The following is a 14193-nucleotide window of genomic DNA, read 5'->3' on the forward strand; positions in this document are numbered from 1 at the left end:
GCTGTATTTTCAAAGTCATAGTAACATCTTTGTACCAGGCTAAAAATGTTTGAGATCCTTGCAGACAGTATTTAAGTGATGTAGAAAGATATCCTTGCTTTGACATTACCGTATACATCTTCTTCAAGAAATACAGTCTCAAGTCAGACTGCCTTGGGGTTATATGCCAGCCCCTGCCTGGCTGTGTGACCTTGGCCAGGTACTTAATCCCTCTGGACTCCCCAGTTAAATGGAGCACAATGCATCCTTCATAAGGTTTCTGTGAATTTCAAATGTCAGCACACACATACTTGGAGCCATGTCTGACGTGTAGTATGTGTTCATCATTAATTATTAGAACAACTGGATGCACTGAGGCTGTGGGTCAGTGATTGGAAAGCCTGTGAGCTTTGGGTCTGAACCCAGGAGCAGCACCGCGTAGCATGTTTGCTAAGCACCGAGAGATCCCTGTTCACAGGCGTGGTACTTACAGACTCACTCTAAAAAGGCGCTCCACAAATTCGAAGCATACTTTTTGTGTTGTGTATTTGTACAGATGTTGGGTATTATTAGTCAAACCAAACAAGTCAGTTCCCACGAATTTTGGACAGTGGAAAGTTTTTGTAATACTGAGATACAGTTAATATGTTAACAACCCAGGAATTTGGGATTACTCAGATCCTATCCCGATGAGCTCCCTCACTCCATATGGTTTCTTTGAGCAACCTTTACTTAAAAGCAAAGCTTTGTTACTGGCTTGGGCTTTGGCCCCAAGCACCCTTACGTAGGCCTTGAGGAGCCTGATTCAAATCTTACTGATCCTTGGAAAGCAGCAGGAGCAAGTGTCGGGAGTCAGGCCCTAGAAGTACAAGCAAGCCTTTTCTGATAACATTTTTTCTCTCCCTGCAAGAGATATGGCAGTATCACTGGAGAGAACCAAAGGCTTGGCTATTAAGCTACTTGAATTAACAGAAGCAATCACAAAATTGAGGAAACCTTGACCTCTAGACTTCTGTGGGAGGTGAAGCTCAGTTCCCGTGGTCCCATTCCCTCCCAGTCTTCACCAGGCCGCTGCTGGAGGGATAGGCAGTTTTCAGGGCTTCACTGAGGGCCAGAGTCCCGGGTGGGGCTTTCCAGGTGGTTAAACAGCCACAGTACTCAGAGAGAGAAGTACGATTTCCTTGTTAGGTTTCCTTGTTAGGGCTTTGTTTGGAACACCTGCCTTAGGGGCTTGTCCTTCTACCTGAGAAAGATTTTAAGTGGGGAATCCCAGAAGACCTCACTCCCTAGTAAGTTCCTTATGCTTTTTTGCTAGTGGGTGTGGTCTCTGCTCTGGTCTGAATGGTGCAGTTCACGATTTGGCCTTTGGATAAAACAGGGCAAACGGCATTCGGCTGCCTTGATTCCAGGGCATGTGGCTGCCCAAATGTAGCTCATGGCGTTCTACATAGCACCATCCTAGCTCATTGGTTTTCCATGGGACCTGGGGCGGCAAAGGTCAACAGCTTCCTTTATTCTCACTTTAGACATTGGTCAGGGCTCCTCAAGGAGGTGACCTGGTCAAATTTATCAAAATTACACCCCAGTATCGAGTGTGGGTCACAGCAGGTTGACTAGTAAGGAAAATTCAAACACGTTACTGGAGCACACACACAGAGTTTAATCATTTATAGACAGTAAAATAAAATTCCTAAAATGGTAGGAATTGCATGTAAAATTCTGAACCCATTTTCTTTTAGGAAACACTTTTATAAATGGTGGTTAAATCCCAAATTAGTGCACATAACCCTTAAAGTAACTAGTATTGTAATAATAGTAACACTTCAGTTATACCAAATCCCATTTTTTACCTCAGACTTATTTTGGTGAGGGAATTCATGTTGAGCTCCAATTTAAGATGCCTAAACTGTATTTCCCATGGGGATTGTAGGATGTGGGCTGGGCCAGAAAAACTGCTAATCAAGTCTTAAGGAAGCAATTCATTGTTATGTGAATGGAAGACCCCACTTTCCTACCCAGTCCCACTGTCCCTTACACTACATTCCCACCACCACTCACTGCCCCCCAACACACACACACACACACACACACACACACACACACACACACACATCCTATTACCAGAGCCTCTTTGGAAACAGGAATCATAAATTTGGCAAATTTTCTACTTTCACTTTATAAATGATGGGAAAATAGGCAATTCCTGTTCTCACTAGAGTAGATAAGATTTGGTTCTTGCCTCTCAGGTTAAATTTATGAGTTTATTTTTTCCTAAATATTGCTAAATCTACAGTGATTCAGTTCTTTTGTATTATGTTCTATATTTAGGTACTTTATATGTTAAATAGGTGAGTGTAGGCGGGCTGACAGTAACTCAGATAACATGGTAAAATATCATAGCCCAAAGCAGTTGCTTTATCTTGGATTAGTTTACATTTTGATCAATCATTGAAACTGTATAATTTCCAAACTTATTGCATCTTTAAAAGAAAACTGAGATTTTTAACTTCCAAAATGGCACATGTCAGTGTTTCCAAACAACAAAGCTGTTCCCTGTCAAGAAACAGAGAAAACTCTGTCAAAATGTTAAGCTTTGTGTTGGGAGGTAGAGACCCTTGTGGGAGAAGTGTTTTGTTGAAGTTATGAATCATCCTGCTTCTATTGGAGGAGCAAAGCAGGAACAAGGACGGTGTTCCATGCTAACATATGTCTTCTCTCTCACTAAGTTATTATCTGGAGGAAGCAATGGGAGACACTGGTGCTTTCAGCCGTTGGTTAATGTTCAATAGTGTCAGGCTTTTCAAAATAAGAATTCTGAGAAATCATGCTTTAGCGGGCAGAGGTGGGGAACATCCGGCCCAAGGGCCATATAAGGCCTGCAAAATCATTTGGTCTGGCCCTGCCAAGGCATTAGGGGTGAGTTAATTAAATGTTTGACCAAATAGAGCAGGCTAATTTTTAGCTGATAAATTTATATGGCCCGCAAATGATGTTATAAATATCTAAATGGCCCTTGGCAGAAACAAGGTTCCCCATCCCTGCTTTAGCCCATAGCACAGTGTCAGTTCCCGCCTGGCATCCAGTCACTGTGTGTTGAAGATGCAATGAGAGACAGCGTGATTCTAAGCACACGGTACTGAAAACTAATCTAACCACAATGCATGCAGAATGACAGTGCTTGCAGACCTTGATCTGGATTACAAAATGTCATCTTTACAAAATTGCTTGGGTAGATATCAAGAATGAGAAAGTGAAAGATATTAGAAAATAAAGCCACAGAAGATGGATTTGCTTGGTAGTACAAATCACCCTCCCACCCCCAAACCCAGGAACACATCCCGTCTGCATCCCCTATGCATCTACATCAACCAAGTCAAATTTCTTTTGTCTGTGGGTTTTTTCTCCTTTTCAATTTATTTACCTTTTGGAGACTGCATGGATTTATATTGCCACTCCCAAACAATACTCTGCAGAAAAATCATGGTTTAAATATTTTAAACAGAGAGAGGTCATGAGCGTGTTACAGAAACAGGTGGGAACTGCCAGAGCGATAGAGCAGAACCCCAGCATGGAGATGCTGTGTTCACCACTGTGCTATTTAAATTACAGGGAAGGCCTTGAATTCCATTGGAGACTCCAAGCTGCAGTGGGCAGCCATGACGTTGCCAGCATTCTTCTCTCTTTTAGTTGGCTTTGGTTTTGGAGCCTTATACTGGAAGGTAAGTGTTGCTTTTGTTTTTCTTGATCAGAAACTTTCTGAACTTTATATAGTTACTACTTCTTACTCTAGTTACATAAGTGATTAACAAACAAACTGCCCTTTTCTGAGAAAGGATCTCACCACGAAAATGATAAAATAAATGAAGTTCAACCTTAACTTAGTTATAAGAAAATTAAAATCTTAGAAAGGTTTCTTCCCATTACCTATTATGCTTGGGAGACCACTCCTCTGGCTGAGAATGCAGACTGAAGAAATGCAACTGGTTTTAATAGCTTTAACTAAATATAAAATGGAAGGAGAATATGCTAAAAATCTTACAAAGCCAAACAGAAATGGCATTTGTATTATCTGCTAATTTGGATTTCTACTCCTTTGCTCTCTTCTTATTGAAGCCTGTCTAAAAGTTTAAAATGTGCTAAATCATTGTGACTCAGCTTTTTGAAATGTCTTTTGAATTTGATTACTGTTTAAATCTTTCAGTTTCTTTATTACGTTTTTGCCTCCCATATTCTAAAAATGTTGAGTCGATAATACCATGCATTTCTTGTCATTTCTTAATGGAAAAATATTTTACATGCTGCATGCTGAAGACAACTGTTACTGGAGTTATTGACAAAAGATAAAGGTAGAGGCCACTAACCTCTGAAATAGTATATTACGCACTGATATTTTTATGATATGTGTCACTGTTCTTTTTCCAGAAGAAACAACCAAATCTTACAAGGGCAGTTGAAAATATACAGATTAATGAAGAGGATAATGAGATAAGGTATTTTGTTTTACTAAGTGTGTGCACCAGTAAGCTTGGCATTGGCATTTCATGTACCATATACATGCTCATAATACCTTTAAGAAGTGGGGTTCAGCCTAGCCGGTTTGGCTCTCTGGATAGAGCATCGGCCTGGGGACTGAAGGGTCTCAAGTTCGATTCCGGTCAAGGGCATGTACCTTGGTTGCGGGCACATCCCCAGTGGGGGATGTGCAGGAGGCAGCTGGTCGATGCTTCTCTTTCATCGATGTTTCTAACTCTCTATCCCTCTCCCTTCCTCTCTGCAAAAAATCAATAAAGTACGTTTTTAAAAAGAAGTGGTTCGCTCTTATAATAGCATCCCCCAGCCAGGGCCCTCCAAGACTTTGTCCACACTTCTAACCCCTCACTCCTTCTTCAAGCCCACATCTCCATTTAGCTGTAGAACACCTTCACAACCCTTGGGTGTCAGAGCTGGTCCTCTCTACTTTATTTCTTGCTCAGACTCCTGGTCATGAAGCTCGGTAGGCACGTTTGCTTATTCTTCTTTTCCACACTGTTACCAAGACATACTGAGTCCTCTCTCAAATCTCTCACAAGCTTAGCTTTTTCTTTGGCCATAGTGATTATCTTCATCCAAATCTTTATTATGTTTTGCCTGAGTTGCTGCCACAGAATGTTTCTTTTTCTTAGCCCCTCTAAACTCTACATTTGTCTCATTCTTCCTTAAATTTTGGCTCATAACATCACTTCCAAGTCAAGATACTTTGTTACTTTTCTCTTGCATACTTAATATGTTTGCCATCATTCTAGTTTTTAGAGCCCTTAACGTTTCCCAACCTATTATTTTCTCCAAAGCCAAATATAAAAATTATTTTAAGATGCTTTTCCATTTACTGTAGCTAACCCTGATCATTTGTTTATCTTATGCCATATTGCCCAGTACTGAAACTTTGATTTTATGCTCAGGTTTGATTTTCATTTGTCATGTTACTATCTCTCAAATCATGCCTGTATATACAGATTCACATGTTAAATACACGTAAACATTTTTAGTATGTGTATATGCATAGAGAATGTAAAAATCTACTTGGGAAACTGTATTGAGGCAGATAAATTCTTCCCTCATCCTTATAGTTATACTTAGGAAGGTAAGCTTCCTATTCAACTTTGCAACCTTTTGTTACTGTGTTTACAGAAAAAAAGACCTGCCTTTTAAAATGCTTAGATCATGTCAGAATTTCTGTCCAAAAGCAAATAAGCATTTTTCTTGTTGTTTTTCAGTATGTTGCAAGAAAAAGAGAGAGAGTTTCAAGAAGTCTAATTGTGGCTTGTATCCACACTGTTACTTTCGTATATTGGTAAGTTTTTAGAATGCAAGCTGAAATATGTAAAAATTACACAGCCAAAATTTCGAAACAAAGTGTATTGTCTCCTATTGAACTGATATCAGTATGTGAACTGAATGGCTCTGTCATATTTGAACTGTACCTTTCCAATCCGTTGTTATTCTGAAGCTTTGAAAGGCAAAGCAGTGCTAGTCCTGGCCCGTGGATTCATCTGGGATGGGAGATTGTAAAAGGTCAACAGATAAGTGTTTACTATTTTCGAGGCCAGAAAATAAATTACACAAGGGAATAGAGTAAATTAGGACTAAAATAAAATATTATTAATAGAGGGAGAATAAATAAAATCAATTTCAATTAGGTGTAACTACTGTAATGATAGAAAAAGTATTTCATTTGTTAGATGCCGAAAAGAGCAAAAACTAAAAACATTTCCTTGCCATCTTAAGGAAAAAGAGAAGAGGTCAAAATATCTTACAGTCAGGAGAGGGGAATTGTCAAGGTGAAGTGCCACCTGCCACATGTCTGGTAATCATTGTGCCTCATCACAGTACAGAGTCCAGAATGCGCTGAATATTAACCACTGACAGATACCCGCTGTGGCTGTGTAGGTCTGCAGAGGGCTGGGAGGCTGGGGAAGTGAGAAAACACGTCTGGAAGGCACTGGTGTTCAAACTCCAGACACTGTTGGGGGAGCCCCCTGAATGGCACTAACCTGGTCCAGCAAGGATGGATTCATGCTCTTCTCACTTGCACTTCTGCCAACCGGCTCTTAATATTGTTATGCCCGTGGGATCCTGAGCGCATCCATTACAGCGGGGTCTGAGTGTTCTCTCATGCTCCTTAGTTCTTCGCATACTCTCTCATGACCACTAACTCTCCCAGATGGTATAGACAGTCATTGGTGATCCTGGCTTATTCCTGACAGGCCACTGTCCTTCCAACTTTCACTTCTGTCCCCGATTCTGACATCTAGCTCTAGATGGAAACTTCACCAGGAAAACTGGGTCACAGAGCCTTTTGCCTCCTCCAGGAGCGCTCACTGTTATAGGTATAGAACAAAGTTTTCAACAATCCAAAATCACATGATACACTAATAACGATGCCCCACATTTCTCTAACACTTTAACCTTCTACTGCACAGACTTCATCTTTGCCTTTAAACATGCTCTTGATCACTGTGTCCAAAGCATGACTCCTCCTCCTCACTTCTTTCTAGGCCGATTTTCCCTGTGATTTGATGTAAATGAATACAACCCTAGTGCGGCTCTTTTTATTTTTCTGGAGTCACATTCCCCAAGATGAAGTCATTGTTTTTGCCTAGAAATCTATTTCTCTGTCCCCAACCCCAACACAAGCCTCACTGTATCTTCCCTTTCTGCCATTTCAGTCCCCTACGCCAGACATCCCAAATCACACATTAAATAGTTAATTGAGTCGTAAAGCGCAAGTAATGTCCTCTGTTGTGTGGTTTTGGATTGCACTGCTGGGATCCTGTTTTGGCACACGGGCCTTTAATCATGCGTTTTTAATTGTAGCCTTTGTCCTGTGACATTTGGAGAGTTGATTATGTGATGGGAAAACCCAGGGCACTTGTTTAAGAGACAAAAACATGGCATTTTAAAGCAATTGTAGTCAAGCAACTTATGCATCAGTCTACTAGCCAGGGGAGCATTAAGGACAGGAACCAAGCCTGTCCAGTTCTTGCTGTAGCTCCTCACTTGTTTCCAGTACATTGTAGACTCTCAGGAAGTGTTTGCTGAATGAACAACTGAGTGAATGAATAAACCCAAGTGAAAGTGTACCAAGTAGGAAGAAGATCGTGAGATCTGCTGCACAACATTATATCTATAGTTAACGATGCTACAGTGTGTACATAAAATAAGGGTGTGTTGAGGGGAGATCTCACAATAGGTGTTCTTGCCACAATAAGGTAAAAATTTTTAATTGTTGATTTTGGTCACTAGAACAGTAAAGTGTGCAATACTCATTTTTCCTAAACTATAAACTATTATTCACGTATAAAACAAATTAAGAGAAACCAAGATGGTGTTATAGGTAAACACCGGAAATTGCTGCCTCGCACAACCACTTCAAAAATACAACTAAAAGACAAAACGGACATCATCCAGAAACACAGGAAGGCTGGCTGAGTGGAAATTCTACAACTAGAAGGAAAGGGAAAAGCACACTGAGACTCAGAGGAGGTGTGGAAGTAAAGTGCAGAGGTACGGAGGCGCACACAGAAAGGGCTGGCAACTGAGGACATGGTTGTCTTTTTCAATCAGGAGGGAGTCTCAAGCTCCCAACTGATCTGAACTCCAGTTCTGGGAGAGTCTCTGGGGACCCAGACTCATACGGGGAGAAACTGGACTGTCTGGCATCAGTCAGAACTCGAGGGCGGCTTTCTCTCAGAGGTGCTTGCAGCGATTACCGGGACACTGAGACACGGGACCTCTTAGGGTAGGACTGAGGAGCAGCCATAGCTGTTTGCTCCACCGTGTTGATTCCTTGAGACCCCGCCCCACCCAAGCTGTGCGCAGAGGCTTTTGCATATGAAAGGCCTGGCCCTTTGCAATCTGAAAATTACCTAACAAACTGCAGCTGGGTCAGAGAGACCCAGAATTTCCAAAAGAAGGCCCAAGGCCCCACAGTTGCTTGCATTGCTTCACAGCTGGGCCTCATCTAGGCACCTCCAAACCCCAAACAAAAAAGAGGAATCTGCAGATCTCTCCATAGCTCCTGCTGGGTAGCCTCAGGAAGAGGCTAAATTAGCACCTCCTTAGAGATCCAAGAGCCAGTGTACCCAGTGGTCAGAGTGGGACCATCCTGATTACAACTCCTCAGATCCATAAGGGACACACTCAGGGGGCAGACTCAGTGAGCACGAAAGCCCCACTGAAGCAAGTCTTGCCCCAGAAGGGTGTCTCCAGCACAGAAGTTCTCCCACTGTAGACACAGCTGATTCTCACAGCCAATTGGCCTGGAGGTCAGTTCCTCCCAGTGATACCTACAATGACCAAAGCTTAACTACAACAAGACTGTGCACAAAGCCCACAAAGTGGTGCACCAAGTGTGTCCACCTCAGGTAATTGGGAGGCTGAGCCACTGGGCCCTATAGGACACCTAGCACACAAAGCCACTCTATCAACACAGGGAAGCATAAAAAATGCGGAGACAAAGAAACAGGTCACAAATGACAGAAATGGAGGAAAGCAAACTACTGAATATAGCGTTCAAAACCACACTTACAAGGTTTTTCAGGAATTTTCTAGAAACCGCCAATAAACTTATTGAGACCCTCCATAATCTAGTGAGACCCTGGAGGATATGAAAAAGTACCACCTAGAAATTAAGCATACACTGACTGAAATAAAGAATATTATACAGAGTTCCAACAGCAGACTAGAGGATCCCAAGAATCAAGTCAAAGATTTGAAATATGAAGAAGTAAAAAACACCCAACCAGAAAAGCAAAAAGAAAAAAGAACCCAAAAATATGAAGCTAGTGTAAGGAGCCTCTGGGACAACTTCAAGCGTAACAACATCTGAATTATGGGGGTGCCAGAAGAAGAGAGAGAGCAAGATATTGAAAACCTACTTGAAGAAATAATGACAGAAAACTTCCCCTACCTGGTGAAAGAAATAGACTTACAAGTCCAGGAAGTGCAGAGAACCCCAAACAAAAGGAATCCAAAGAGGACCACACCAAGACACATCATAATTAAAATGCCAAGATCAAAAGACAAAGAGAGAATCTTAAAAGCAGCAAGAGAAAAAAAAGTCAGTTACCTACAAGGGAGTACCCATACAACTGTCAGCTGATTTCTCAACAGAAACTATGCAGGCCAGAAGGGAGTGGCAAGAAATATTCAAAGTGATGAATACCAAGAACCTACAACCAAGATTACTTCACCCAGCAAAGCTATCATTTAGAATTGAAGGTCAGATATAGAGCTTCACAGATAAGAAAAAGCTAAAGGAGTTCATCACCACCAAACCAGTATTATATGAAATGCTGAAAGGTGTCCTTTAAGAAGAGGAAGCAGAAGAAAAAGGTAAAGATACAAATTATGAACAACAAATACACATCTATCAACATGTGAATCTAAAAATCAAGTGAATAAATAATCTGATGAACAGAATAAACTGGTGAATATAATAGAATCAGTAATGGACTGACTATTCTGGGGGGGGGTGGGGACGGAAGGGGTGTGGAGGTGCGGGAAGAGACTGGACAAAAATCGTACACCTATGGATGAGGACAGTGGGGTGGGTAAGGGCAGAGGGTGGGGTGGGAACCAGGTGGAGGGGGAAAAAGAGGAACAACTGTAATAATCTGAACAATAAAGATTTAATTAAGAAAGAAAAAAAAAACTAAGCCTAAACAAACAAACAAAAAAAACAAATTAAAGTAGACAGATTAAAAACTAAGCCCTGGATATTTTAGAAATAAACTTACTGCATATCCAGTAGTCAGCATAAAATGAAGGAGTGGCATACCCCTTCATAAGGTACCTTCCTCCTCCTCTCTACAAATCTCAATCTTAAGACTCAGCTCAGATACCACAAGCTCCACAACGCTGACTACCTTCATGAAAGCAATCCCTCAGTATGGCCCTCTGTGTTTTGTTACATTTCATACTACCTTTAATACTCATATATTAGCAGTTAATTACATAGACATTTTGTGTCCTTTTTCAAATGACAAGCTTTTAGAAGGCAGGATTTGTTTCTAAATTTCATTTTGGAATCCCACCAAACTCTGTGCATGTAAGTGATGGGTAAGAATTTGTTCAGTAAATGAATGAAGATATGAATGAGAATCTCAGAGTATTGCAATAATGTGAGAATAAAATTTATGTAAATAAGCCCTAGATGGTATTGCTAAGTGGTTAGAGTGTCGGCCCAAGCACCAAAGGGTTTCGGGTTCAATTTCCGGTCAAGGGCATGTGCCCTGGGTTGCAGGTTGAACCCTGGCCCTGGTAGGGGAGGCAACCAATTGATGTGTCTCTCTATTTGTCTCACATCTCTCTCTCTCTCTCTCTCTCTCTCTCTCTCTCTCTCTCTCTCTCTCTCTTTCTCTTTCTCTCTCTCTCTCTCTCTCTCTCTCTCTCTCTCTCTCTCTCTCTCTTCCCCTCCCTCGCTCTCTTCTCTCCCCCTCCTTCCCTCTCTTCCACCCAATCTAAAAAGAAAAAAAAATAAATGGAAAAAATATCCTCAGTGAGGATTAACACACAGAAAAATTTCTGGAAATATGAACAAAAGTAGACTTTTGTATGTCAAAGTAAATAAGTCAAATGCTGAAGATAGGAAAAAGGAAGAAAAAAGGGGCAGCTCACTATCATGAGTCTGCATACTCCAAAGTCAAAATGTGTATCATTTGTAATCATTGATTGACTACCCACTGTATAGAGGAAAGACTTTTGTTTGCCCCTATACCAAAACAAGTTTAAAACTTCCGAGGAACTTTGAGTATAATTTGGGAAAAAGGATGTGGTGCAGGGAAAGGTTTGGGAGAGCAGACTATGACATGGGAGAAGAAATCTGCTGAAAACTAAGAATAACAGTAGTAAAAAGTACCAAGATAGAAATGAAATGGGGAGTTGTAATTATATATTTTAAAATTTAGACATAATTTGAATTATATCCATTTTCTTGGTTAACAAGAAAAGGGGAAATACAGGGAGAATGACTCAGATTTATGGTGAGGATTTCTCCCTGAAATGGAAGTTTCACTCACGTTTTAAATCAGGACAAATATTGGAACACTAGAACAGAAACAGTGGAATAGTTAGTTCTCCAAAGGAAATAACCTATAATTGGAAATGAAGAGGGGAATTTGATATTCTTCATTTTATTTTTTAATCTTCACCCAAATATATTTTCCATTGACTTTTTTTTTTTTTTTTTTTTGAGAGAGAGAGAGAGAGAGTGGAAGGGAGAGGGAAAGACAGAGAGAGAGAAACATCCATCAATATGAGAGAGACATTGATTGGTTGCCTTCTGCACAGGGACTGGGATTGAGCCTGCAACCGAGGTACATGCCCTTAAGTGGAATAGAACCTGGGCCCCTTCAGTCGGTGGGCCAATGCTCTACCCAGTGAGCCAAACCCTCTAGGGCCAGTGGTCGGCAAACTCATTAGTCAACAGAGCCAAATATCAACAGTACAACGATTGAAATTTCTTTTGAGAGCCAAATTTTTAAAACAAACTGTATAGGTAGGTACAGTGTTATTAACTTAATTAGGGTACTCCTAAGGCTTAGGAAGAGCCACACTCAAGGGGCCAAAGAGCCGCATGTGGCTCGCGAGCCGCAGTTTGCTGACCACGGATCTAGGGCAAGAGTTTAAGATTTTAAATACCAGAAAAGGAATATATAATAATGAACTAGAAACAAAAGAAAGTGCCTCTAAGAGAAAATATACAAAAACTGTGTTTATTTGACATCAGACATGAAAAATGTCTATAAAAAAAATTAAAAATCCATTTGGTCAATTAGCTGATGCCAAGTATCCATATGTAACACTCCTCTATAATTTTTCATTTATTGGGTTATGTACAGCACAGTTTAAGAGAGAGAAATGGAATATATTATAGGAAGATTTTGCTCTTCGTTCTTCATTCTTTGCATTATCCAATGCAAAGCTTAATATAACCTAGTTGTATCCTCAAATTGCTTATAGCCTACAAAGGAAATAGGACATATGCATAATAACCTATTTGAAAAAGTTTAAAAAGTAACTAAAGGAGCTTACAAGGAAAATGCAATAAGAGACCTGAGATAAGGCCATTGCAAATGGTTGAATAGGCTGTGCCTGTATCATAACTCTAGATCAGTGATTCTCAACCTCTGGCCCTTTAAATACAGTTTCTCATGTTGTGACCCAACCATAAAATTATTTCTGTTGCTACTTCATAACTGTAATGTTGCTACTGTTATGAATTGTAACGTAAATATCTGATATGCAGGATGGTCTTAGGCGACCCCTGTGAAAGGGTCGTTCGACCCCCAAAGGGGTCGCGACCCACAGGTTGAGAACCACTGCTCTAGATATTGGTCTGGGTGGAATCCCTTAGAATTATACTATGCAAATCCATAGACAGTTGCTTTATTTGCAGTGAGAGAAAAATCACTAGCAATCAGAGAAAGGCTTCATTGTACAGTTAATGGAGGTAGCATTGGTACTGAGGTAGATGTTAAATGATTGGCAAAATTTTCTTAGCACAGGTGAGGGGTAGTCTGGATGCTGCAAGTGGTACAAGCTAATTCCGAGAGACCAAGTATAGACTGTTCCAGACTCAGTTTGTCCAGTCAGACTCCAGTGGAGGTCACACATAAAGCGTTAAAGGGCTGAGAAGAAAGTGTAGGATCAGTTTGAGAAATTCCAAGCATGGGCCTTACACTCTACTGAGTAACAGAAGGAGCTGTTGGAGGGCTCAGAAGAGATGTGAGTGATACAATCAAAGCAGAGTTTAGGAAAGTAATCAGATGTAGTGAGGCCAGATAACTGCGAGTGGTGAACTAGAATCAGGGGGTCCACTTAGGAGGCCCATCTTCTACCAGTGGTTCTCAACCTTCCTAATGCCGGGACCCTTTAATACAGTTCCTCATGGTGTGGTGACCCCCAATTTCATTGTTACAAATTGAACATAAGTAAAGCACAGTGATTAGTCACAAAAACAATATGTAATTATATATGTGTTTTCCGATGGTCTTAGGCAACCCCTGTGAAAGGGTCGTTTGACCCCCCCAAAGGGGTCGCGACCCACAGGTTGAGAACCGCTGTATCTAAACAGATGTGCTAGAATGATGACCTGAACTAGGGTTGGGGCCATGGAAACAGGAAAACCTGGGCCATTTTGGAGACATTGCAGTAAAAGAATATCAACAATTCCTAGTTACTGATGGGATGTGAGGCTCGACATTCCGTGGAGGTCGTAAGGGTGACATGGAGCCTTTGGGACTAACCAGATAGTGGTGCCGTGAAAAGAAAATAGAAGGAGCTGTTAGTAAATATTGACCTGTGGCCAAATACAAGAGACTGGAATTCAGAGAACAGTCAGGGCTGCATTTGGGAGTCTTCTACGAGGAATTTTAATTGAGACCTTGGTGAAAGGGCTGCATAGTCACCCAGAAGGCCCCGGGTGGTTGACAGTAAATAGCACGAGTTTGTAGACACTGGGTTAGCAGTGCTTATTGACTTACCCCAGCATGGTAAGAGTAGGAAATAGTTCTTATTATAATGAGGCTGGTAGAGAGATTTCCTAAAAGAAACCCCATCTGGAAGTTTCCTATAGATCTAAGCCAGAATGTAACAGATCCTAGAATTGGAGTACAGATGGGCATGAGTTGAGCAAGCTAGGTCATTGAGCGAACAGTTCCTGGGAATGATTGG

At 41.1% G+C, this 14193-nt stretch overlaps 1 protein-coding gene across 1 annotated transcript in view; it reads left to right on the plus strand.

Moving 5' to 3' along the window:
• KITLG (KIT ligand) overlaps window positions 1-14193 on the plus strand; it is a gene marked incomplete at its 5' end in the record, with an annotated part of 91646 nt that overhangs the window by 71041 nt on the left and 6412 nt on the right. Inside the window, 2 exons of the mRNA XM_081084628.1 lie at window positions 3589-3698; window positions 5733-5809. Of these exons, the coding sequence (XP_080940754.1) occupies window positions 3589-3698; window positions 5733-5809 (187 nt within the window). The remainder of the gene's footprint in view (window positions 1-3588; window positions 3699-5732; window positions 5810-14193) is intronic.

Source organism: Myotis nattereri, assembly GCF_964212035.1.
Source record: "Myotis nattereri genome assembly, chromosome: 2".
Taxonomy (NCBI): domain Eukaryota; kingdom Metazoa; phylum Chordata; class Mammalia; order Chiroptera; family Vespertilionidae; genus Myotis; species Myotis nattereri.